This window comes from Pseudophryne corroboree, chromosome 2, assembly GCF_028390025.1.
Source record: "Pseudophryne corroboree isolate aPseCor3 chromosome 2, aPseCor3.hap2, whole genome shotgun sequence".
NCBI classification, from domain to species: domain Eukaryota; kingdom Metazoa; phylum Chordata; class Amphibia; order Anura; family Myobatrachidae; genus Pseudophryne; species Pseudophryne corroboree.
Genome location: NC_086445.1, coordinates 856,243,415 through 856,270,448, shown reverse-complemented (window position 1 = coordinate 856,270,448; position 27,034 = coordinate 856,243,415). Strand labels below are relative to the sequence as shown.

The 27,034-nt window shown below is 43.3% G+C and overlaps 1 protein-coding gene across 1 annotated transcript in view; it reads left to right on the top strand.

Moving 5' to 3' along the window:
* The window catches only part of LOC135049869 (transient receptor potential cation channel subfamily V member 3-like), a 112,447-nt gene that overhangs the window by 83,682 nt on the left and 1,731 nt on the right, over positions 1 to 27,034 (top strand). Inside the window, exons 12-15 of the mRNA XM_063955817.1 lie at positions 657 to 723; positions 3,330 to 3,601; positions 21,298 to 21,410; positions 21,508 to 21,587. Of these exons, the coding sequence (XP_063811887.1) occupies positions 657 to 723; positions 3,330 to 3,601; positions 21,298 to 21,410; positions 21,508 to 21,587 (532 nt within the window). The remainder of the gene's footprint in view (positions 1 to 656; positions 724 to 3,329; positions 3,602 to 21,297; positions 21,411 to 21,507; positions 21,588 to 27,034) is intronic.

Sequence of the window (27,034 nt, the reverse complement as noted above, 5' to 3'; positions counted from 1 at the left end):
ACGAAATAATGTACCACGCAAATGAGATTAGGCTTTTTAAAGAAATTGCAGGAATCCCACAGGAAATGACCCTCTGAGTGATGCAAAGCTTTGTAAATCTACTACAAATGTGTATTAGAATATATTGCACAGCTATAACCATATATTGCATATGGGTTCACTACGGCTGGCCGGCGGTCGGGCTCCCGGCGACCAGCATCCCGGCGCCGGGAGCCCGACCGCCGGCTTACCGACAGCTTGGCGAGCGCAAATGAGCCCCTTGCGGGCTCGCTGCGCTCGCCACGCTACGGGCACGGTGGCGCGCTACGCGCGCCACACTATTTTATTCTCCCTCTATGGGGGTCGTGGACCCCCACGAGGGAAAATAATTGTCGGTATTCCGGCTGTCGGGCTCCCGGCGCCGGTATACTGAGCGCCGGGAGCCCGACCGCCGGCAAACAGAAGACCACCCATTGCATATACTGTATATATAACCATATACTGCAGGGAATAAACCCTATTGCAAACTATACAGTACTGTATGTTTTAAACTTCTTCTACTGTTTACTATTAAATGCAAGTGCCTCCCCTATTCAATATAGCATTTTTTGGCAAGATATTAAGTTACTATATTATTTTTGTACGTATGTTAATCATTAATTCTATTTTTATTCCAGGCAATTTTGAATGATGTCTTAAAGTTTTTATTAGTATATGTTCTCTTCTTACTTGGATTTGGCATAGGTAAGTAGTTTCTTTTCCTTGCAGTAACTATTCTGTAGATTACCTTTTTCTTACATGACAGAACAAAAGCTATAAACACCTTGACTGATTTCTTTTATTTTATGATTGTGTTTAGTTAGTGTCAGGTGGAACTTTTAGAACACCATACATTTCCAGCCAGAACAGCCTGTCCCATTTACAGTACTGTGTGTAACAATGGGATATTTCTGGCTGGGAGAGTTTTAGCTTCCGGCAACATACACTTTTTGTGATAACTTTGGCCCTCATTTTGAGTTGATTGCTAGCTGCCGTTGTTCGCAGCACAGCGATCAGGCTAAAAATCTGCATCTATGCGCATGCGTACGGGCCACAGTACGTACGCACGCGCAAAGTACTTTCACACAAAACTATGCAGTTTTACACAAGGGCGAGCAACGCTTTTCTGTCGCTCTGCTGATCGTTGAGTGATTGACAGTAAGTGGGTGTTTCTGGGTGGAAACTGAGCGTTTTCCGGGAGTGTGCTAAAAAACGCAGGCGTGCCTGGGGAAACGGGGAAGTGGCTGGCCGAACGCAGGGCGTGTTTGTGACATCAAAGCAGGAACTAAACAGACTGAAGTGATCTCAAGGTAGACGTAGGTGTGGAGCTACTCAGAAACTGCATGAAAATTTTTACGAGCAGTTCTGCTAATCTTTCGTTCGCACTTCTGCTAAGCTAAGATATACTCCCAGAGGGCGGCGGCTTAGCGTTTGCACTGCTGCTAAAAGAAGCTAGCGAGCAATCAACTCGGAATGAGGGCCCTTATTTGGTGTCTTTGTCTATGTAATATGCACTTTTTGAAAGACCCTTTGAAATACCTGTATAGATAAAGGGGCTGATGTAGAGTGAGTAGTATGCCCCAATGGTGTTTTTATAATGGTGACAGGGTGGGCAGTGAACACGGGCCCCTGGATCTAGGGGAGCCCACACTGCACACTATGCACCAATTTCTTCTTTAATTACATTTCTGGAGTTCAGCATCAGCAGCCGCAGCACTGCAAAATCACTGGAAAAATGGTGTGGCAGCCATTTTTCTAGTGTTTTGCTTACGTGCAAGTAAGGAATCAGCGGAAAATGGAGATGCACCATTTCCCCTGGTACCTGGGCATGTGCAATAGATTCAGGCAAAGCGCGAGGTTATATATGCTAGAGCAGCGTTGCAGGCTAGAGTGGAGGGTGCCTGGACAAAGACTGCAGACGGGCCCTCTCCTTTGTTGATACGCCCCTCTATGCCGCTGGCGTAGCATGGGATTTTGCACTCCACATGCCAGAAGAGTGAGTAAAGGCATATTCACCCATGCATGATTCTGTAATTTGTTTGTCACTATCTGCATTCTAGCATGCGGCATTGGATCACCTGTGATACCATCAGCTGACTGCGTGACCCATAGGGTCATGCAAGCTGGCCACCGCAGCTCCATCTAAGAGGCCAGGAAATCTCCATCTTCCGATGGAGATTATGGCCTCGACACTCGCCCAAAATGGAGGCAACATCCTTGTTTTGGAAAATGGCTGCAGAATTTCAATCTACTGATGCCTGCAGTCATTATTATTATTATTATTATTACATTTTATTTATAAGGCGCCACAAGTGTTTTGCAGCGCCGTACAAAGGCCAGTACAGGGAGACAAAACTTAACATTACAGTAAATAAATAACAAACATAGAGTACAAGTAACAAAGAGCACCACAATTCTTAAAACATAATACAGCTTAGATGTAAGTAGCGAGTGAGTGATCAGCGCACTTCTAGGAGCTGGTGGCCATAGATAGAGATGAGCCTTTACCAGCAGGAGAAAAAGCGGGTAAAAATGGTTGCTGAGTAGGTTAGGGCTGTGAGTGAAATGTGTCGAGAAGAGGGTTTTGACAACATGAGGAAAGAGGGTCTTGATCTGAGGAGCTAACAATCTAGTAGGAAGGGGTGACAGACAGATGACATGAGGTGCAAGCAGGCCGGAGGTAGCCTGACGGCAGGGTGTCATAGTGCGGGTCCAGCGAACAAGCAAAGTACCAAACATCAGTATTTTGCATCATGTGCCTCAGAATTAGGCCCACTGTGTACCATACTTGTTGACATCCTGGCAGTCCCCTAAGGTAGAGGCAGCCTGGTAATATGTCTGGAAGGAAGGCATGGCTCAGCAAGGTAGTCAGCTCAGGCGCCATGGTGCATTGCATTGATCTCGTAGACATGGCTCTGTCCTCTGCTTTACATAGCCTCAATTCATGGCACTGAAAAGTGGGCGCAGAATTATCTATGTGTACAGTACTGTGCATTCAATCTGCTGTTCTAGATGTTCCTTACATGCCATCCACTATGCCAGTTTCTCCCAACATGCCATCTGATGTTCAGGCCATAAAAAGCAACTCCTAATGCCTCCAGGTACTATTATTGTGCCCTCCCTATATATTAAATATAGCAATTTGCGAGTTGTTTAAGTTTGAAATTGCTCATCTTTGTTCTATAGCAAAGCCAACATGCATTGTTAGAAACTTGAATATTCAGTTTGGGAGAGTACTAGTTTAAAACTAGAATAATGAAAACATCTTAGAAATAAATGAGAACACAATCTTTTTTCTTTCCCCTTTACAGCCCTTGCTTCTTTAATTGAACACTGCAGTGATGGTAATGAGTGCAGTGCTTATAATGGTTTCAGAAAGGCTGTCATGGAACTGTTTAAGCTCACCATTGGCTTAGGGGACCTGGAGTTGCAGCAAGACTCAAAATATCCAGTCCTATTTATGATTCTTCTGATTATTTATGTCATACTAACTTTTGTGCTTCTTCTAAACATGCTTATTGCATTAATGGGAGAAACCGTGGATAACATAAGTAAGCAAAGCAAGAACATTTGGAAACTTCAGGTGTGTACTGTCTGTAAAACGTAATTTGTTGTATTCCGAGCAAAGCATTATGGAACTGATTGGGATCACCTTGCACTTTGACAAAACTATGTAAATTTGAAATGTGTACAGAGATTTAGGCCTTCATGTAATGAAGTCCAACTAGTTCAGGGGCTGTGCGGGATGTATTTTAAAGGGGGAATCATGTACAAAGCTATCCCCATGCCATCCACATGATTGCTGCTTTAAAAAAAACTTACCAGTTCAGCCGACATCCCACACGGCCACCAAACTCAGACTTTATTACATCCTGGACTTACCCCTCACCTCACCCTCCCACTGTCTCTCATCTCTATCCCCTTCAACTCCCCCATTTTCATTTCTCTCATTTGGCACCTTCACACACACACACACACACACACACACACACACACACGCACACACACACCCCTGCCTCTCATGGCCTTCCCCCTAGTCCCCCATTTTCCTCTTTCTCACTGCTGCCCTCACCCCCTCCTCTCTTCCCCATTAGTCTCTCTCATCTCTGTCCCCAATCATCCCCTGAGGCACAGGGTGGACAGTTAGAACAGGAGTGTTCCCTCTTATCAGCACCTGGTGGACTCCATGCCCTTACTCCCACCCACCTGCAGGGGAAGGGAAGGTCTGTGGATGTGGGGGTTCTGGCATCAGGTGCTGACAGGTAGGAGCATTCCTGTCATAACAGCGCTAGTAGGTATAAAGTGCTATTAGGAGACATCATAAGTCAGTGTCTGGAAGTATACTAGCTCGTGAGAGCTGGGAGGGGAGGAAGGGGGTGGGCTTCCCTGCAGATAGACACATGGGGGAGGGGGGTGTACTAGGGTGTGAGAATCAGAAAGTGAGAGATTTTTTTAAAGTGGCAATCACTTACATGGCAAAACCAGGTTGACTTTGCCATCTAAATGATTGCCACTTTAAAGAAAAACAACAGGAAAATCCTCCCAAAATATCTCACTTTCTGATTCTCATACCCTATTACATTCCCCCCATAGTCTCTGTTATTATATAATTGATGGTGTATTCTGTTAGGAATTTATTTTCTTTTTCAAGAAATAACTCTAGGTATATAGGTAGATATTCTCCCCACATAGGAGTCTATTCATTATCACTAATGGGGCCAGTGTTCAGGAATGTTTTATGTAATGAGCCCATTTATTATTAGAGGCCCTATATAGCCTCCTAATCAGCAAACTCCGAAAACTGAAAGTGTTCTCCCGAGAATCAACTCCATCTTCATGTGGTAGTGATAACCAGAGCCACGCTTTTGGGGTTTTTAAGATTGGCCTGAGCAGATCCCTCCACTGCCACAACTCAACCGCAGGTCATGCATGAGCAGAAGGGCTGCACAGTTTGGTAATTAACATTTGTAACACCCACCTTCAGTGTCCAGTGGTCTGAGAAGGTCCAAACAATCGTAACAGGTGTGCGTAACATCAGTGGTACTATAGCATTTCCATAGGAAATTAAGTTATTGCTCCTACACATAAAACACAACCATATAATTACAAATCCTTAAAAAAGCATTCCTTTGAACAAATTACACAGTTGAGTCAATATAATTTCACTCTGCCCTAGATACTGCAGGTTTCACATGTTGTAACCTAAATCAAGCTGCTTTGCAGGGCAGGACGGCCTATCTGGCACTTCTGGCATATGCCAAAAGGGCTGATGGGCCGTTCCGGTCTTACAGAGAACCGGGAAGGCCACGCACAGCGCAGCCTCCAGCTCTCTGGTGTAGCCGTCCCCGCGAGTCCTTGCCCCCCAGACTCATGGCACGGCCCCATGCGTCATGTCCGCACCCACCCCACCCCCCCCGTGACGTGTGCGCGCCGAATGCCCGGGCAAATGCAGAGCCCCAGTCCGTCCCTTTGATATGAAACTTACAGTAAAAGGCAGGCCTTCTCCTGCGTTGCAATTTTTTCAAATATATATATGTGTGTGTGTGTGTGTGTGTGTGTGTGTGTGTGTGTGTGTGTGTGTATACATATATATATATATATATATTGTCAATGAGTAAATCAGTGCGCTTGTCCACATTATGCAAAGTTCCTTACTGTAAAAGTGCAATCTACAGTCACAAATAAATTCGGTCAAATGACCAATCCAATAAATGATTTCTTCCAAAATTTGTGTTTGGTTTAATTGCCAAACAGTCCACACTTTCCCCGTTTTAACGGGTGGCTGCTCAGTTCTTCAAAAATTACCACTAGGTATGCGTAGCCCAAAGGGGAATCTGGAAATAGAGGAAGAAACAACAGAGCGCCTATAGTGTAGTATCCTTTAAATTAGTTTTTGTCACACGCAAGAATAATACTGCGTACCAGATTATGGCTTGACTCAATGCTTATCGATCCCCTGGTCTTTTTAGTCCACGTCTCTGTCGAAATCTAGATAGAGTCAGGAGACAGGGAATCGCTTTATAGCGTAGTCTTATTTTCAAAAGATAGTGTCAAATTTTTACGTCTCACATTAAATTACATGCGTACCAGATAAAGTATTCATTTGTGCATGTCAGTATAAATACTTGTATCCTGGTCCTCATCAGCGGGTGGTAGTCATATGGAAACCTTTGGATATATAGCAATGCTCCAATCAGTATTTCATATAACAAAAGTTCAAATTTATTTAAGTATACAAAAATATAAAAAATATATATATATAGCTTAGCTTAAATGACATGAATGTCGGCAAAGGTAGGTCGGCAAGTCGGTAGTTCAGGTTCTCAACGCGTTTCGCCCAGCTTAGGGCTTCATCAAGAGATTGCATCATGCTGTAGTGAGGTCTTATTTATACCCACATCGATTAGTCCTTAATTATGCAAATTACTTCCGGTTTGCGTCATCGGCGAAACCGGAAGTAGTATAATACTTAATAAGTTTAAAGATATGGTGCCTTAGATGAGTGGTGGTGATTGTCTGTTAACCACAGTGTCTTTTCTAATTTGGTTTGTTACACAGACCCACTGTTATCTACTCACAGTGGTCTGTTTACATTTAGCGCTGCTCGGCGCCTAACTTCCGGCGGAAGTGCGTCGCTGCCGGAAGTAGCGTGTCTCCCACGGCCGCATCAACACTGATACTGCTCAGCAAAAGTGTGTATAGTGGATCGTGGAGAGGTGCTTCCCTAACCACATGGCTAATTTACATACATAAACAAAGCACGTGCATGTATATTACCGGCTAGTAAGCTACAGAACATTTGAGGCGACCAACCAACAGTATAGAAAATATAACTACAGATGTATATACATATAAATATATATAAATATTAACATAAATATACATTGATATAAATAATAAAAAAAATACATGAATAATGGGAATAATGGACTGCTTTTAAAAATACGTGGAGAATGAAAATAAGTACATATATATATAGCACATACGGCTTAATGTAATAACATATCCCAAGCGAGTTTATATAGTAGTGGGGACATATTTAAAATGGGGGAGGGTTACAATGAATCTGTAACTGATCACATACATTAATATACTGATGCAAGCGATACCCAGAAATTATGAATGGGTTTTAAAATAGAATAAAAAATAGAATAAAAATCAGCACATATATAGCCAGACAGCGAGTGCATTAAAAACAGTAGGTTATGAATCATCGTGAACAGTGTCCCAGAATTTATAGAGATTCATTCTATCCATAAATGAGAGGCGATTGAAAAAAGGAGGAAAAGCATATTTGTTTGCAGGTGGTGGTTACTCATAAAAATGGTGCTATTTCGTAACCCTCATTGTGGCCATAGGGAGACATGGTGTTCAAAGTAAAAATCCAATACATCTCACGTTGTGAGAGTTTTTTTAAAAGGTCGCCACCCCTTGGGCCCAATTTAACATGTTCGAGTGCTTTATAGGTTAAAGTATCTGTATTTGAGCTGTGGGCCGTAGCAAAATGTCTGGAGAGCGGATGGCTCTCTACTTTATTTTTGACGTTCCTCACGTGCTCTTGGATCCGCAATTTTAATGGTCTCTTTGTCTTCCCTATATATTTCAGATGACATCCGCACTCGATCATATATATCACCGACGGTGTGTTGCAGTTGATGAAGTCGTTAATTTTAAATTCTTTCGTGTTGTCACTATTGTAGAACATCCTCCGATTCGGATGGACAAATTTGCACATATTACAGTGCCCACATTTGTACATACCAGTACATTTCGGGAGGCCTGTGGGAATATTGCGTGTGCCCCTGAGCATGCTTGGTGCTAGAATCTCTTTCAGATTTTGTGCCTTTTTGAATATAATTTCTGGACGTGCAGGGAGCAGTTCTTTAAGGATTGGGTCCATCTTTAGAATGTGCCAGTGTTTAGAGAGCACCTTTCTGATTTTTGTTTCCTCGCTGTTATATTGTGTGATAAATGGAGCACACATTTTCTTCTTGTCTCCCTCCATTTTTTCTTTTGGTTTGAGTATTTCTTCTCTGTTTAAATTGCCACCTCTTTCTACTGCTTCATTGATGATGTGATCCGGATAGCCTCTTTCTTTAAAGCGTTTGGCATAGATTAGAGACTGTTCCGTGAAGGTCTCTGGAGTACTACAATTTCTTCTAATCCTATGCATCTGTGAAAAGGGAATGTTATTTTTCCAATTATGAGTATGACCACTTCTATAGTGTAGGTAACTATTCGTATCCACTGGTTTGATGAAATTCTTTGTAATTATCTTGTCCTCATCATGTGATAGAATTAAATCCAGGAATTCTACTTCAGTTTTGCTGGTAGTGCAAGTAAATTTTAAATTAAAATCATTATTTTGAATCTGTTTCATAAATTCATTAAAATCCTCCACATCTCCGTTCCAGATTAAAATAATATCATCAATATAGCGTTTGTAAAAACAAATATTGCTCTTAAAATGACAATTTCCGTAAATGAATTCCTTCTCCCACATCCCCATTAAAATATTCGCATAACTTGGTGCGAAAACTGTACCCATAGCTGTGCCACAGGTCTGAAGGTAAAATGTGTCCATGAATTTGAAATAATTATGTGTTAAAATGAATTCGATAAGGGTACAAATGAAATCACAATGTTCCTTTGTTATATTTGTATCTGTATCCAGAATCTCACGGCAGGCTGCAAGACCTTTTTAATGGGTGATGCTGGTATAGAGTGATTGTACGTCAATCGTGGTCCAAAGGAACTTCTCTTCCCATTTAAAGTTTTTTAAAAGGTTTAAAACACTTGCTGTGTCCTTTAAAAAGGAAGGTAGATTCTGGACATGTGGTTTTAAAAACACATCCACATATTCAGATAAGTGTGCTGTTAGTGAATCTATTCCTGCTATAATGGGCCTGCCAGGTGGTGATGTCAGGCTCTTATGGATCTTGGGGAGGTGATACATAATAGGAATAATCGGATTATTGTTCAGGAGGTATTGGTATTCATCCTTCGAGATGATGCTTTTGTAGAGTGCTGGAGTCAATGCTTTCCTTAGTTCCTCGATGTATTCCTCCGTGGGGTATTTTGGTTGTGGTTTGTATGAGGATGTGTCACTTAATAACCGTTGTGCTTCTTTAATGTATATTTCCTTATCCTGTATTACCAATCCGGCCCCTTTGTCAGCCGGTCTCAATACAATGGTTTCATTTTCCTTCAGTTCTTTTATGTGAATACTTTAATGGGGATGTGGGAGAAGGAATTCTTTTACGGAAATTGTCATTTTAAGAGCAATATTTGTTTTTACAAACGCTATATTGATGATATTATTTTAATATGGAATGGAGATGTGGAGGATTTTAATGAATTTATGAAACAGATTCAAAATAATGATTTTAATTTAAAATTTACTTGCACTACCAGAAAAACTGAAGTAGAATTCCTGGATTTAATTTTATCACATGATGGGGACAAGATAATTACAAAGAATTTCATCAAACCAGTGGATACGAATAGTTACCAACACTATAGAAGTGGTCATACTCATAATTGGAAAAATAACATTCCCTTTTCACAGATGCATAGGATTAGAAGAAATTGTAGTACTCCAGAGACCTTCACGGAACAGTCTCTAATCAATGCCAAACGCTTTAAAGAAAGAGGCTATCCGGATCACATCATCAATGAAGCAGTAGAAAGAGGTGGCAATTTAAACAGAGAAGAAATACTCAAACCAAAAGAAAAAATGGAGGGAGACAAGAAGAAAATGTGTGCTCCATTTATCACACAATATAACAGCGAGGAAACAAAAATCAGAAAGGTGCTCTCTAAACACTGGCACATTCTAAAGATGGACCCAATCCTTAAAGAACTGCTCCCTGCACGTCCAGAAATTATATTCAAAAAGGCACAAAATCTGAAAGAGATTCTAGCACCAAGCATGCTCAGGGGCACACGCAATATTCCCACAGGCCTCCCGAAATGTACTGGTATGTACAAATGTGGGCACTTTAATATGTGCAAATTTGTCCATCCGAATCGGAGGATGTTCTACAACAGTGACAACACGAAAGAATTTAAAATTAACGACTTCATCAACTGCAACACACCGTCGGTGATATATATGATCGAGTGCGGATGTCATCTGAAATATATAGGGAAGACAAAGAGACCATTAAAATTGCGGATCCAAGAGCACGTGAGGAACGTCAAAAATAAAGTAGAGAGCCATCCGCTCTCCAGACATTTTGCTACGGCCCACAGCTCAAATACAGATACTTTAACCTATAAAGCACTCGAACATGTTAAATTGGGCCCAAGGGGTGGCGACTAGAGATGTGCACTTGAAATTTTTCGGGTTTTGTGTTTTGGTTTTGGGTTCGGTTCCGCGGCCGTGTTTTGGGTTCGACCGCGTTTTGGCAAAACCTCACCGAATTTTTTTTGTCGGATTCGGGTGTGTTTTGGATTCGGGTGTTTGTTTCAAAAAACACTAAAAAACAGCTTAAATCACAGAATTTGGGGGTCATTTTGATCCCAAAGTATTATTAACCTCAAAAACCATAATTTCCACTCATTTTCAGTCTATTCTGAACACCTCACACCTCACAATATTATTTTTAGTTTTAAAATTTGCACCGAGGTCGCTGGATGACTAAGCTAAGCGACCCTAGTAGCCGACACAAACACCTGGCCCATCTAGGAGTGGCACTGCAGTGTCACGCAGGATGGCCCTTCCAAAAAACACTCCCCAAACAGCACATGACGCAAAGAAAAAAAGAGGCGCAATGAGGTAGCTGTGTGAGTAAGCTAAGCGACCCTAGTGGCCGACACAAACACCTGGCCCATCTAGGAGTGGCACTGCAGTGTCACGCAGGATGGCCCTTCCAAAAAACACTCCCCAAACAGCACATGACGCAAAGAAAAAAAGAGGCGCAATGAGGTAGCTGTGTGAGTGAGATAAGCGACCCTAGTGGCCGACACAAACACCTGGCCCATCTAGGAGTGGCACTGCAGTGTCACGCAGGATGGCCCTTCCAAAAAACATTCCCCAAACAGCACATGACGCAAAGAAAAAAAGAGGCGCAATGAGGTAGCTGTGTGAGTAAGCTAAGCGACCCTAGTGGCCGACACAAACACCTGGCCCATCTAGGAGTGGCACTGCAGTGTCACGCAGGATGGCCCTTCCAAAAAACACTCCCCAAACAGCACATGACGCAAAGAAAAAAAGAGGCGCAATGAGGTAGCTGTGTGAGTAAGCTAAGCGACCCTAGTGGCCGACACAAACACCTGGCCCATCTAGGAGTGGCACTGCAGTGTCACGCAGGATGGCCCTTCCAAAAAACACTCCCCAAACAGCACATGACGCAAAGAAAAAAAGAGGCGCAATGAGGTAGCTGTGTGAGTAAGATAAGCGACCCTAGTGGCCGACACAAACACCTGGCCCATCTAGGAGTGGCACTGCAGTGTCACGCAGGATGGCCCTTCCAAAAAACACTCCCCAAACAGCACATGACGCAAAGAAAAAAAGAGGCGCAATGAGGTAGCTGTGTGAGTAAGCTAAGCGACCCTAGTGGCCGACACAAACACCTGGCCCATCTAGGAGTGGCACTGCAGTGTCACGCAGGATGGCCCTTCCAAAAAACACTCCCCAAACAGCACATGACGCAAAGAAAAAAAGAGGCGCAATGAGGTAGCTGTGTGAGTAAGATAAGCGACCCTAGTGGCCGACACAAACACCTGGCCCATCTAGGAGTGGCACTGCAGTGTCACGCAGGATGGCCCTTCCAAAAAACACTCCCCAAACAGCACATGACGCAAAGAAAAAAAGAGGCGCAATGAGGTAGCTGTGTGAGTAAGCTAAGCGACCCTAGTGGCCGACACAAACACCTGGCCCATCTAGGAGTGGCACTGCAGTGTCACGCAGGATGGCCCTTCCAAAAAACACTCCCCAAACAGCACATGATGCAAAGAAAAAAAGAGGCGCAATGAGGTAGCTGTGTGAGTAAGCTAAGCGACCCTAGTGGCCGACACAAACACCTGGCCCATCTAGGAGTGGCACTGCAGTGTCACGCAGGATGGCCCTTCCAAAAAACACTCCCCAAACAGCACATGACGCAAAGAAAAAAAGAGGCGCAATGAGGTAGCTGTGTGAGTAAGCTAAGCGACCCTAGTGGCCGACACAAACACCTGGCCCATCTAGGAGTGGCACTGCAGTGTCACGCAGGATGGCCCTTCCAAAAAACACTCCCCAAACAGCACATGACGCAAAGAAAAAAAGAGGCGCAATGAGGTAGCTGTGTGAGTAAGATAAGCGACCCTAGTGGCCGACACAAACACCTGGCCCATCTAGGAGTGGCACTGCAGTGTCACGCAGGATGGCCCTTCAAAAAAATACTCCCCAAACAGCACATGACGCAAAGAAAAATTAAAGAAAAAAGAGGTGCAAGATGGAATTGTCCTTGGGCCCTCGCACCCACCCTTATGTTGTATAAACAGGACATGCACACTTTAACCAACCCATCATTTCAGTGACAGGGTCTGCCACACGACTGTGACTGAAATGACGGGTTGGTTTGGACCCCCACCAAAAAAGAAGCAATTAATCTCTCCTTGCACAAACTGGCTCTACAGAGGCAAGATGTCCACCTCATCATCATCCTCCGATATATCACCGTGTACATCCCCCTCCTCACAGATTATCAATTCGTCCCCACTGGAATCCACCATCTCAGCTCCCTGTGTACTTTGTGGAGGCAATTGCTGCTGGTCAATGTCTCCACGGAGGAATTGATTATAATTCATTTTAATGAACATCATCTTCTCCACATTTTCTGGAAGTAACCTCGTACGCCGATTGCTGACAAGATGAGCGGCGGCACTAAACACTCTTTCGGAGTACACACTTGTGGGAGGGCAACTTAGGTAGAATAAAGCCAGTTTGTGCAAGGGCCTCCAAATTGCCTCTTTTTCCTGCCAGTATAAGTACGGACTGTCTGACGTGCCTACTTGGATGCGGTCACTCATATAATCCTCCACCATTCTTTCAATGGGGAGAGAATCATATGCAGTGACAGTAGACGACATGTCCGTAATCGTTGTCAGGTCCTTCCGTCCGGACCAGATGTCAGCATCAGCAGTCGCTCCAGACTGCCCTGCATCACCGCCAGCGGGTGGGCTCGGAATTCTGAGCCTTTTCCTCGCACCCCCAGTTGCGGGAGAATGTGAAGGAGGAGATGTTGACAGGTCGCGTTCCGCTTGACATGACAATTTTGTCACCAGCAGTTCTTTGAACCCCAGCAGACTTGTGTCTGCCGGAAAGAGAGATCCAAGGTAGGTTTTAAATCTAGGATCGAGCACGGTGGCCAAAATGTAGTGATCTGATTTCAACAGATTGACCACCCGTGAATCCTTGTTAAGCGAATTAAGGGTTCCATCCACAAGTCCCACATGCCTAGCGGAATCGCTCCGTGTTAGCTCCTCCTTCAATGTCTCCAGCTTCTTCTGCAAAAGCCTGATGAGGGGAATGACCTGACTCAGACTGGCAGTGTCTGAACTGACTTCACGTGTGGCAAGTTCAAAGGGCAGCAGAACCTTGCACAACATTGAAATCATTCTCCACTGCGCTTGAGACAGGTGCATTCAACCTCCTATATCGTGCTCAATTGTATAGGCTTGAATGGCCTTTTGCTGCTCCTCCAACCTCTGAAGCATATATAGGGTTGAATTCCACCTCGTTACCACTTCTTGCTTCAGATGATGGCAGGGCAGGTTCAGGCGTTTTTGGTGTTGCTCCAGTCTTCTGTACGTGGTGCCTGTACGCCGAAAGTGTCCCGCAATTCTTCTGGCCACCGACAGCATCTCTTGCATGCCCCTGTCGTTTTTTAAAAAATTCTGCACCACCAAATTCAAGGTATGTGCAAAACATGGGACGTGCTGGAATTTGCCCATATTTAATGCACACACAATATTGCTGGCGTTGTCCGATGCCACAAATCCACAGGAGAGTCCAATTGGGGTAAGCCATTCCGCGATGATCTTCCTCAGTTGCCGTAAGAGGTTTTCAGCTGTGTGCGTATTCTGGAAACCGGTGATACAAAGCGTAGCCTGCCTAGGAAAGAGTTGGCGTTTGCGAGATGCTGCTACTGGTGCCGCCGCTGCTGTTCTTGTGGCGGGAGTCCATACATCTACCCAGTGGGCTGTCACAGTCATATAGTCCTGACCCTGCCCTGCTCCACTTGTCCACATGTCCGTGGTTAAGTGGACATTGGGTACAACTGCATTTTTTAGGACACTGGTGAGTCTTTTTCTGACGTCCGTGTACATTCTCGGTATCGCCTGCCTAGAGAAGTGGAACCTAGATGGTATTTGGTAACGGGGGCACACTACCTCAAGAAATTGTCTAGTTCCCTGTGAACTAACGGCGGATACCGGACGCACGTCTAACACCAACATAGTTGTCAAGGCCTCAGTTATCCGCTTTGCAAAAGGATGACTGCTGTGATATTTCATCTTCCTCGCAAAGGACTGTTGGACAGTCAATTGCTTGGTGGAAGTAGTAAAAGTGGGCTTACGACTTCCCCTCTGGGATGACCATCGACTCCCAGCAGCAACAACAGCAGCGCCAGCAGCAGTAGGCGTTACACGCAAGGATGCATTGGAGGAATCCCAGGCAGGAGAGGACTCGTCAGAATTGCCAGTGACATGGCCTGCAGGACTATTGGCATTCCTGGGGAAGGAGGAAATTGACACTGAGGGAGTTGGTGGGGTGGTTTGCGTGAGCTTGGTTACAAGAGGAAGGGATTTACTGGTCAGTGGACTGCTTCCGCTGTCGCCCAAAGTCTTTGAACTTGTCACTGACTTATTATGAATGCGCTGCAGGTGACGTATAAGGGAGGATGTTCCGAGGTGGTTAACGTCCTTACCCCTACTTATTACAGCTTGACAAAGGCAACACACGGCTTGACAAATGTTGTCCGCATTTCTGTTGAAATACTTCCACACCGAAGAGCTGATTTTTTTGGTATTTTCACCAGGCATGTCAATGGCCATATTCCTCCCACGGACAACAGGTGTCTCCCCGGGTGCCTGACTTAAACAAACCACCTCACCATCAGAATCCTCCTTGTCAATTTCCTCCCCAGCGCCAGCAACACCCATATCCTCCTCATCCTGGTGTACTTCAACACTGACATCTTCAATCTGACTATCAGGAACTGGACTGCGGGTGCGCCTTCCAGCACTTGCAGGGGGCGTGCAAATGGTGGAAGGCGCATGCTCTTCACGTCCAGTGTTGGGAAGGTCAGGCATCGCAACCGACACAATTGGACTCTCCTTGTGGATTTGGGATTTCGAAGAACGCACAGTTCTTTGCGGTGCTTTTGCCAGCTTGAGTCTTTTCATTTTTCTAGCGAGAGGCTGAGTGCTTCCATCCTCATGTGAAGCTGAACCACTAGCCATGAACATAGGCCAGGGCCTCAGCCGTTCCTTGCCACTCCGTGTGGTAAATGGCATATTGGCAAGTTTACGCTTCTCCTCCGACAATTTTATTTTAGATTTTTGAGTCCTTTTTTTACTGATATTTGGTGTTTTGGATTTTACATGCTCTGTACTATGACATTGGGCATCGGCCTTGACAGACGACGTTGCTGGCATTTCATCGTCTCGGCCATGACTAGTGGCAGCAGCTTCAGCACGAGGTGGAAGTCGATCTTGATCTTTCCCTAATTTTGGAACCTCAACATTTTTGTTCTCCATATTTTAATAGGCACAACTAAAAGGCACCTCAGGTAAACAATGGAGATGGATGGATACTAGTATACTTATGGATGGACGAGTGACTGCCGACACAGAGGTAGCTGCAGCCGTGGACTACCGTACTGTGTCTGCTGCTAATATAGACTGGATGATAATGAGATAAAATTAAAATATATATATATATATATATATATCACACTAGTACTGCAGCCGGACAGGTATATATTATGTAATGACGGACCTGCTGGACACTGTCTGTCAGACTCAGCACTGCAGACTCCTAAAGTAAGCTACTAGTATCAAGAAGATAGAAAAAAAAAAACCACGGGTAGGTGGTATACAATTATGGATGGACGAGCGACTGCCGACACAGAGGTAGCTACAGCCGTGGACTACCGTACTGTGTCTGCTGCTAATATAGACTGGATGATAATGAGATAAAATTAATATATATATATATATCACACTAGTACTGCAGCCGGACAGGTATATATTATGTAATGACGGACCTGCTGGACACTGTCTGTCAGACTCAGCACTGCAGACTCCTAAAGTAAGCTACTAGTATCAAGAAGATAGAAAAAAAAAACCACGGGTAGGTGGTATACAATTATGGATGGACGAGCGACTGCCGACACAGAGGTAGCTACAGCCGTGGACTACCGTACTGTGTCTGCTGCTAATATAGACTGGATGATAATGAGATAAAATTAAAATATATATATATATCACACTAGTACTGCAGCCGGACAGGTATATATTATGTAATGACGGACCTGCTGGACACTGTCTGTCAGACTCAGCACTGCAGACTCCTAAAGTGAGCTACTAGTATCAAGAAGATAGAAAGAAAAAAAAAACCACGGGTAGGTGGTATACAATTATGGATTGACGAGCGACTGCCGACACAGAGGTAGCTACAGCCGTGGACTACCGTACTGTGTCTGCTGCTAATATAGACTGGATGATAATGAGATAAAATTAAAATATATATATATATATCACACTAGTACTGCAGCCGGACAGGTATATATATTATGTAATGATGGACCTGCTGGACACTGTCTGTCAGACTCAGCACTGCAGACTCCTAAAGTAAGCTACTAGTATCAAGAAGATAGAAAAAAAAAAACCACGGGTAGGTGGTATACAATTATGGATGGACGAGCGACTGCCGACACAGAGGTAGCTACAGCCGTGGACTACCGTACTGTGTCTGCTGCTAATATAGACTGGATGATAATGAGATAAAATTAAAATATATATATATATCACACTAGTACTGCAGCCGGACAGGTATATATTATGTAATGACGGACCTGCTGGACACTGTCTGCAGAATGCGTTTATAAAAACACCACACGACGAGTGTTTAACTTTTTCAGGCAGACAATCACAATATACTGGTGGTCAGCAGACAATCACAATACTGGTGGTCAGTGGTCACTGGTCAGTCACACTGGCAGTGGCACTCTGGCAGCAAAAGTGTGCACTGTACTTAAGTGCAGTCAGATAATGATATACAGTATATGATGCAGCACACTGGGCTGAGCACAGATATGGTATGTGTGACTGTGTCACACTGTGTATCGTTTTTTTTCAGGCAGAGAACGGATTAATTAAACTGGTGGCACTGGTCACTGGTCACACTATCAGCAGCAAGTAGTACTCCTCCTATATGCTCCCCAAAATTTGTGTCTCTCTCTAGTACTCTAGTCACTCTAAACGGAGAGGACGCCAGCCACGTCCTCTGTGAAAATGGCGGCGACGCGCGGCTCCTTATATAGAATCCGAGTCTCGCGATAGAATCCGAGCCTCGCGAGAATCCGACAGCGGGATGATGACGTTCGGGCGCGCTCGGGTTAACCGAGCAAGGCGGGAAGATCCGAGTCGCTCGGCCCCGTGTAAAAAAAACTGAAGTTCGGGCGGGTTCGGATTCCGAGGAACCGAACCCGCTCATCTCTAGTGGCGACCTTTTAAAAAAACTCTCACAACGTGAGATGTATTGGATTTTTACTTTGAACACCATGTCTCCCTATGGCCACAATGAGGGTTACGAACGAAATAGCACCATTTTTATGAGTACCCACCACCTGCAAACAAATATGCTTTTCCTCCTTTTTTCAATCGCCTCTCATTTATGGATAGAATGAATCTCTATAAATTCTGGGACACTGTTCACGATGATTCATAACCTACTGTTTTTAATGCACTCGCTGTCTGGCTATATATGTGCTGATTTCTATTCTATTTTTTATTCTATTTTAAAACCCATTCATAATTTCTGGGTATCGCTTGCATCAGTATATTAATGTATGTGATCAGTTACAGATTCATTGTAACCCTCCCCCATTTTAAAAATGTCCCCACTACTATATAAACTCGCTTGGGATATGTTATTACATTAAGCCGTATGTGCTATATATATATATGTACTTATTTTCATTCTCCACATATTTTTAAAAGCAGTCCATTATTCATGTATTTTTTTATTATTTATATCAATGTATATTTATGTTAATATTTATATATATATTTATATGTATATACATCTGTAGTTATACTTTCTATACTGTTGGTTGGTCGCCTCAAATGTTCTGTAGCTTACTAGCCGGTAATATACATGCACGTGCTTTGTTTATGTATGTAAATTAGCCATTTGGTTAGGGAAGCACCTCTCCACGATCCACTATACACACTTTTGCTGAGCAGTATCAGTGTTGATGCGGCCGTGGGAGACACGCTACTTCCGGCAGCGACGCACTTCCGCCGGAAGTTAGGCGCCGAGCAGCGCTAAATGTAAACAGACCACTGTGAGTAGATAACAGTGGGTCTGTGTAACAAACCAAATTAGAAAAGACACTGTGGTTAACAGACAATCACCACCACTCATCTAAGGCACCATATCTTTAAACTTATTAAGTATTATACTACTTCCGGTTTCGCCGATGACGCAAACCGGAAGTAATTTGCATAATTAAGGACTAATCGATGTGGGTATAAATAAGACCTCACTACAGCATGATGCAATCTCCTGATGAAGCCCTAAGCTGGGCGAAACGCGTTGAGAACCTGAACTACCGACTTGCTGACCTACCTTTGCCGACATTCATGTCATTTAAGCTAAGCTATATATATATATTTTTTATATTTTTGTATACTTAAATAAATTTGAACTTTTGTTATATGAAATACTGATTGGAGCATTGCTATATTATCCAAAGGTTTCCATATGACTACCACCCTCTCATGAGGACCAGGATACAAGTATTTATACTGACATGCACAAATTAATACTTTATCTGGTACGCATGTAATTTAATGTGAGACGTAAAAATTTGACACTATCTTTTGAAAATAAGACTACGCTATAAAGCGATTCCCTGTCTCCTGACTCTATCTAGATTTCGACAGAGACGTGGACTAAAAAGACCAGGGGATCGATAAGCATTGAGTCAAGCCGTAATCTGGTACGCAGTATTATTCTTGCGTGTGACAAAAACGAATTTAAAGGATACTACACTATAGGCGCTCTGTTGTTTCTTCCTCTATTTCCATATATATATATATATATATATATATATATATAAAAACTCCAATGGCGGCACTCAGGATTAATAAATAACGACTCAGACCAACAACTTGGTAGGCAACGTTTTAGCGCTTGGCTTGATAAAAGCGCAGCCAAGCGCTGAAACGTTGCCTACCAAGCTATTGGTCTGAGTCGTTATTTATTAACCCTGAGTGCCGCCAATGGAGTTTGTATTACACGCATACTGACGGCTGATGTTGACGAGGGCACCAGGCACAGCAAGTTGCAGTTTCCTATGAGTGCCAGAGCTGGGAGTTTATATATATATATATATATATATATAATGTATTTCTGTGAGGACAATAATTTTTTGGGCCAGATGCAATCCTTAGTTATAGCTGCAAATTATGTAATCAGACTCATTCCACCCCCAAATTGGCGCAGTATGTCAATCATGCTGATGCTTTGGTGCACTAAAAGTGATATTGCAGACAGAGAATGAGACATGCACAGTACAGATCCCACATGATCTGATAGTTTAGAATGAGTGACGTGAATACTTGTCTACACGGGCGTATCTAGAGAAGAGGGGACCCGTGTGCAGTCTCCATGTGTGGGCCCCCTCCTCTCCTGTCCCGTAGCCGGCAGTGGCGGCACTGTTAGCACTCTGAGTGAGCACTAGAGACTCTGGCACGGTGACAGAGTCTACAGCGCATGTGCAGGTCTCCGAAAAAATGGCGTGGTGGCCAGAAAGGTAAGAATAGGAGAAATTGGTGCAGTGTGTGCGGTGTAGGTCCCCTCTGGACCCAGATGCCCGTGTGCACCGCACACACTGCACCCATTATAGATACACCACTGCTTGTATAGTTAAACAGTTGGGAAGAATAGCATGCATCACTCTTTGACACCAATGGCAATCAATAATAATCTCTTTACAGCTAATGTTTACTTTAAAATCATTTATGTCACTTTCATGTCAGATGATAAAGATTATGGGATAATCTAAGCCATGGAGAGAGATAAAGTGGACAGAGATAATGTATGAACCAATCAGTTCCTAACTGCCATGTTGCAGGCTGGGTTTGAAAAATGACAGGAGCTGGTTGATTGATACTTTATGTCCATCCACTTTATCTTTCTACAAGGCTTAGTACATAGACCCTTATATACTTTACAAGAGTTCGCACACACTGGAGGTATGAGCATCTACCTGCAGGCACACTGTGTTAAATTTCACATAAAATAATTACCTTATTACTTTAGTACTACCCCTTTCATTTAAATAAACGTAGTTTTTTCTCCTCCAAGGTGCAGCATGTAGGTGCAAAACAGATGCCTTTAAAAATGTAAGATGAGACCTGATCTGCGCCATCTCTGTTTGTGCAAATCCAAATGTGTTTACAGCATGCTTGCCTATTCTCCCGCAAGATTTTCAAGCAGTCCCCCGCTGTCACGGAAGAGTGGCCGGATGCTCTGCACCCCGACCATTTCCTAGTGAAGCGGGCAGGATGAGAAGAGTATACATGGAATATCAGTGCTGTATGAAGGGGCTAAATGATGCAGCCCGCCACTTACCTCGCACATACTAATTGTATATGTACTTACATATGCGTTTAGAATCGCAAAGGACAGCATGCGCAGAGGGATGCGGGTGATGCTGGGAGGTATCCGATTGGATCCCTCTCAGGGAACATCATAAAAAGAAGCAGATAGGCTTCTATTGGTTAATGCCACACAAAAATGGTTTTACCCATCAGGTCCAAGCTCTGGATTGCATCACACCCTGGAGCTTAGTACATATGAAAATGTGGTAAAAATTCATAAAACAGGATTTACAGGGGTTTTAACGCATTTTAGGCTCTAGTACATCCAAGAAGATGTTGGGAAAAGCCTCTACATTTATTAGTAAGTTTGTCCTGCTTATGGAAATATATCTAATAAAGAATCAGTCTTCACCTATCTTTTGATTCACAAAATAAAATAAAACTTTTATTTTTATTCAGAGAGCTAGAACTATACTAACATTCGAAAAAAGTTTGCCAGTCTGCATAAGGGATATGTTTAAACTTGGTGAGACATACAAAGTTTCAGAAAATGACAAAAGGATATGTTTAAGGTAATGCAACAGTACCATCACTAGACAAATTAAAATACATTTCATTTAAAATCAGTACAATATACCAACAATGCCTTTATATTTTTACAATTTGCAGAATAAATGAAGTTAAATGGACTAAATGGCACAATGAAGTCACCACGATACATGAAGAGTCGGGACTCACAAAGTTACACGGTGTGTATAAACAAAATAGAGCTGCCCATACATCTAAATATTTATTGTCCGATCTGGCTGGTTGGAATGAAAATCTAATAATATATGGGAGAAAATTACAATTAACCATTTGCTCCAAAATACCGGAAAACTGACAAAAACGGTTGTTCAGAGAAATTGGTTAAATCAAATGGATTTAACCAGTTCGTCTGATTGACCATTTTTGTCTGTTTTTCAGTATTTGGGAGCAATTGTCATTTTGCTCCCATACATTACCAGATTTTCGTTCCAACCAGCTAGCTTGGACAATAAATGTTTAGGTGTATGGCCAGCTTAAGACTTCTGGATGTAATGTACTTTATCAGGTTGGAAGTTTAGAAATTTCCACCTGCCATCCTAACACTATAACATAATGATTATAATAATGATATGGGGGGTAATTCTGAGTTGATCGCAGCAGAAAGTTTGTTAGCAATTGGGCAAAACCATGTACACTGCAGGGGGGATGGGGGGGCAGATATAACATTTGCAGAGAGAGTTAGATTTGGGTGGGTTATTTTGTTTCTGTGCAGGGTAAATACTGGCTGCTTTATTTTTACACTGCAATTTAGATTTCAGTTTGAACACACCCCACCCAAATCTAACTCTCTCTGCACATGTTATATCTGTCCCCTCTGCAGTGCACATGGCGGGTCATTCCGAGTTGTTCGCTCGTTGCCGACTTTCGCTATATTGCGATTAGTCGCTTACTGCGAATGCGCAAGGTTCGCAGAGCGCATGCGCTTATTTATTTTTCACAAAAGTTAGGTATTTTACTCACGGCATAACAAGGTTTTTTCATCGTTCTGGTGATCGTACTGTGATTGACAGGAAGTGGGTGTTTCTGGGCGGAAACTTGCCATTTTCTGGGCGTGTGCGAAAAAACGCTGACGTTTCTGGGAAAAACGCGGGAGTGTCTGAAGAAACGGGGGAGTGTCTGGGCGAACACTGGGTGTGTTTGTGACGTCAAAGCAGGAATGAAACTGACTGAACTGATCGCAATGGCTGAGTAAGTCTGGAGCTACTCAGAAACTGCTAAGAAATTTCTATTCGCAATTCTGCTAATCTTTCGTTCGCAATTCTGCTATGCTAAGATTCACTCCCAGAGGGCGGCGGCTTAGCGTGTGCAATGCTGCTAAAAGCAGCTAGCGAGCGAACAACTCGGAATGAGGGCCATGGTTTTGCCCAACTGCTAACAAATTTGCTGCTGCGATCAACTCAGAATTAGGCCCATGGTATGAAAATTGTAAATAATACATTTAATACAGCAAAATTATATTTTATAAATATGTTCATTATGTAAAGCAGAAAAGGAAAAAAAAAATCTGAAATTCTGGTGTTTGACAGCAACAAATGCCAAGTCAGAATTGTAAAGCTGAGAATGCTATAGGAGGGTGATGGGAAATAATCACCAAATGTGCAAAAAAAATATTTTGCGGTTATACATCTGGGTTTTCCAGTCTTGTAATAGTTCTGCTCTTACGTTCTAAAAATACACACTGTCTTTCCATGGCTATTGCAATATTCATGGAAAACAGATACATACTGTACATTTTGCTTCTACAGTATGTGAGAAAATATGGTAACAGAAATTATAACATTGGCCCAAATGTATTAAGCCTTAACAAGAGATAAAGTGGAGATGGATAAAGAGTGATAAATAACCAGCCAATCAGCTTCCTAACTCCATGTCACAGGCTGTATTTGGAAAATTACAGTTGGAGCTGATTGGCTGGTCATGTATCTCTCGTTATCCGTCTCAACTTTACCTCTTGTTAATACATCTGCCCCATTGCTACAATTCTGTAAGCATATTGCTGAAACCTTTTCACATTTGAGGTCTGGTGTACAGTGGCCCTCATTCCGAGTTGTTCGCTCGGTAATTTTCTTCGCATCGCAGCGATTTTCCGCTAATTGCGCATGTGCAATGTCCGCACTGCGCCAAGTAAATTTGCTATGAAGATTGGTATTTTACTCACGGCATTACAAGGTTTTTTCTTCGTTCTGGAGATCGTAGTGTGATTGACAGGAAGTGGGTGTTTCTGGGCGGAAACTGGCCGTTTTATGGGAGTGTGTGAAAAAACGCTGCCGTTTCTGGGAAAAACGCGGGAGTGGCTGGAGAAACGGAGGAGTGTCTGGGCGAACGCTGGGTGTGTTTGTGACGTCAAACCAGGAACGACAAGCACTGAACTGATCGCACTGGAAGAGTAAGTCTCGAGCTACTCAGAAACTGCACAGAGAAGTCTTTTCGCAATATTGCGAATCTTTCGTTCGCAATTTTGATAAGCTAAGATTCACTCCCAGTAGGCGGTGGCTTAGCGTGTGCAAAGCTGCTAAAAGCAGCTTGCGAGCGAACAACTCGGAATGACCACCAGTATTCTGAGCATGTCTGAGCAATGTCTTTGTCCCTGAGAGTATCAAATGTAAGTATAAATATATAAAAACCCTATAATAATTATCAGTAGGCAGGACCTTGGCACAGCAGCTTCATGCATCCAGGCTGTGAGCAACCTCAGGAAAATCTGATGTTACAAGAGCAGTCTATGAGTGTGACATTGAGGAGCAAATGAAAGCTACTGCTGCGTAATCACTTGCCCAGGATTTCCCATTGAGGGCACATATTTAGGGTATATTTCATTATTGTGGAATGGGCACAATTGTGAGAGGGTGGAGATTGATTCCCGTACTATGCATTTTGCATCTTCCTATCAGTGGAGCAGATTGTTTCTAGGAACACTGGGGGTAATTCCAAGTTGATCGCAGCAGGATTTTTGTTAGCAATTGGGCAAAACCATGTGCACTGCAGGGGAGGCAGATATAACATGTGCAGAGAGAGTTAGATTTGGGTGTGGTGTGTTCAATCTGCAATCTAATTTGCAGTGTAAAAATAAAGCAGCCAGTATTTACCCTGCACAGAAATAAAATAACCCACCCAAATCTAACTCTTTCTGCACATGTTATATCTGCCTCCCCTGCAGTGCACATGGTTTTGCCCAATTGCTATCAAAAATCCTGCTGCGATCAACTTGGAATTACCCCCATTGTGGAGCTGATTCTGAGTTGTACATAAAATGCTGTAAGTGCAGGCAGCTGCAGAAGCCTGAATTACTACCTTATGTCAATGCAAGAATCCATAGGGCTAATGTGGGGGTTAGTGTGTCTGCCAGTGAATCATTGGTATCTGCACTTGCAACATCCCATTCCTAGGTGGAAGAGATCCACCATAATCAGGCTTCCCTTCCCATATGCACACTTCAGAATCGCAAGGAGCTTTAGATACAGGCCCGCGATACTCGTATAACACTCCCAGAAGTCAGGGTGGTTCTGTGCGCTCGCATTATTGTCTCCCAGTTGTCGCCCCAAACCTCCCAATTTCATGGACAGACATATCCAACCAGATAAAACTGAGAATAGAAGGGGCATATGCAAATATGCATATTCACATTTGCACAGTGGCGCGAACTGCTGGAGACAATGGAGTCAGTTACCTCCGGTGCCAGCCCCAAAGGGGGCACCTCATCTTCATTGACCCAGCTTCCATTATCCCCAAAGGTGCAGCTGCCGCTACCCCCGTCATTTGCCTCAGCACTCCTGCAGCTTTACTCTGGACTATGGCTGGCCATGCTTCCACAGTACTGGGTCATTTGACTGACATGTCAGGTGCTGTGATGCAGCTAGTGCAGCCCTTACGCCATGTCTGTCTGCCAGAGCTTATTTCTGGTGCATAATGTCAGACTGCGATGAGGAGCTTCCATTCTCAATCACTGGCTTCCTGTTCAGCAACTTTAATCAGGATGGGCAGCTGGAGAATAACTCGTGGTGGATAAGGTGATGGGTGTGCTGCTGTGTAGTGAGAGTGCTGTATGACTCTGTACGTACTGCTTAAGAGCAGAGCCAGATTAGTGGAGGACGGAAGTGGGAAGAGCAACGCAGTGTGAGTGATAATGGGAGAGACACTGTTGGGCTCAATGATCCCCTCCCACACTTCTTTGTTAGTATACACTACATGCAGCTCCACTCCTAGCACACACAGACAGGGACTGCTGCAACTTGTAGTCCTACGTCAGCTGGGTAACCATGCACACAGTCTTTACTCTGGTAGCTGATCTCATCTCTTTTACACTGCAGAAAGTTCTACTTTTACCACTTATTTTGCATTGTCAGTGTCATGGAGTGCATTTATTAACTGGAGTTAAAGGCATTTCTTTGACCGAACTATCTAAAGGAAGATCTCTGTTACAATTTGAAGTGGGAAAGGCAGGAGCATGCATATCCTCAGACATATGCAAAAGACTTGGATTGCCATGCATGGCTATGAAGTGGGTCATCATTAAAACTGCTCTCAGTATTGTATGGCAGTCACAAAATTGCTGCCAATATTGTCTGGTGATCACTAAAGTGCTCTCGGTATTGTCTGGCAGTCTCTAAAATGCTATCTGTATTGTATGTTGGTTATAAAGATCGCAAATGGAATGCACATGCGTTGTCAAAGATTTCACTATTTGCATGTGTCAAAAATGATCAGTCCAAAGTTTCTTGGACCTGCATCCATGAGCGAACTCGAGTGGTAACCGGTTAGTGGGAACTGGGCTATAACTGGACTGAAAGTACTAAGTCACACAATACAATTGATTTTTATAGGAATGTCATAAGAGGGAGTCACCAACATCTACCTTGCCTTGGGGCAACTGGGATGAAAGCACGCCACTGCATCTGTGTATGCATTCACTGTATGCAAACACAAAAATTTACATCTGTGAACAGAGGGCCTGATTCAGATTTGTTGAGATGTAACGTGCAGAGAGAGTTAGATTTGGGTAGGTTATATTGTTTCTGTGCAGGGTAATAACTGGCTGCTTTCTTTGTAGCCCACAAATGTTAAACAGCTTTATTTTTACACTGCAATGCAGCATGGTTTTGCCCAGCTGTGTGCTTTTTTGCTTTGCTAACAAACCTGAATTCAGGCCCATAGATCTATCCAACTCAGAATTGGGCCCTAATTCCAAAGTAAATAAAGCAACAAACACACAAAAATGCCACAAGTAAAAAAGGCTGCGCTGATATCCCCTCACTTTTATTACAAGTTTAAGCCATATATTAGGCTAATCCAAGTAGAATTATAAGCTGGATGAACAATTTGTTATAATACAAAGGGTGATTCAACAGCAGTAGGAGTTGGAACTTTGACATGTACACTTTTACACAGTTCACTTCTTTAGACTTTTCTACCCCTATGCACTTCTGTGGAGGCGTTTTCCAAGACAATAGAGTAGGCATGCTAATTGCTGAGTGCTGGGTAGATAATCTCGGCCTACAGACGCAGAACCAAACCAATTTGCACTGTGCATAAATGGATCATTGTTAAGGGTGGTACACACTAGGCAATTTTAGCCTAAAAAAGAGATGAACGATGCACGCTCCCACACGCA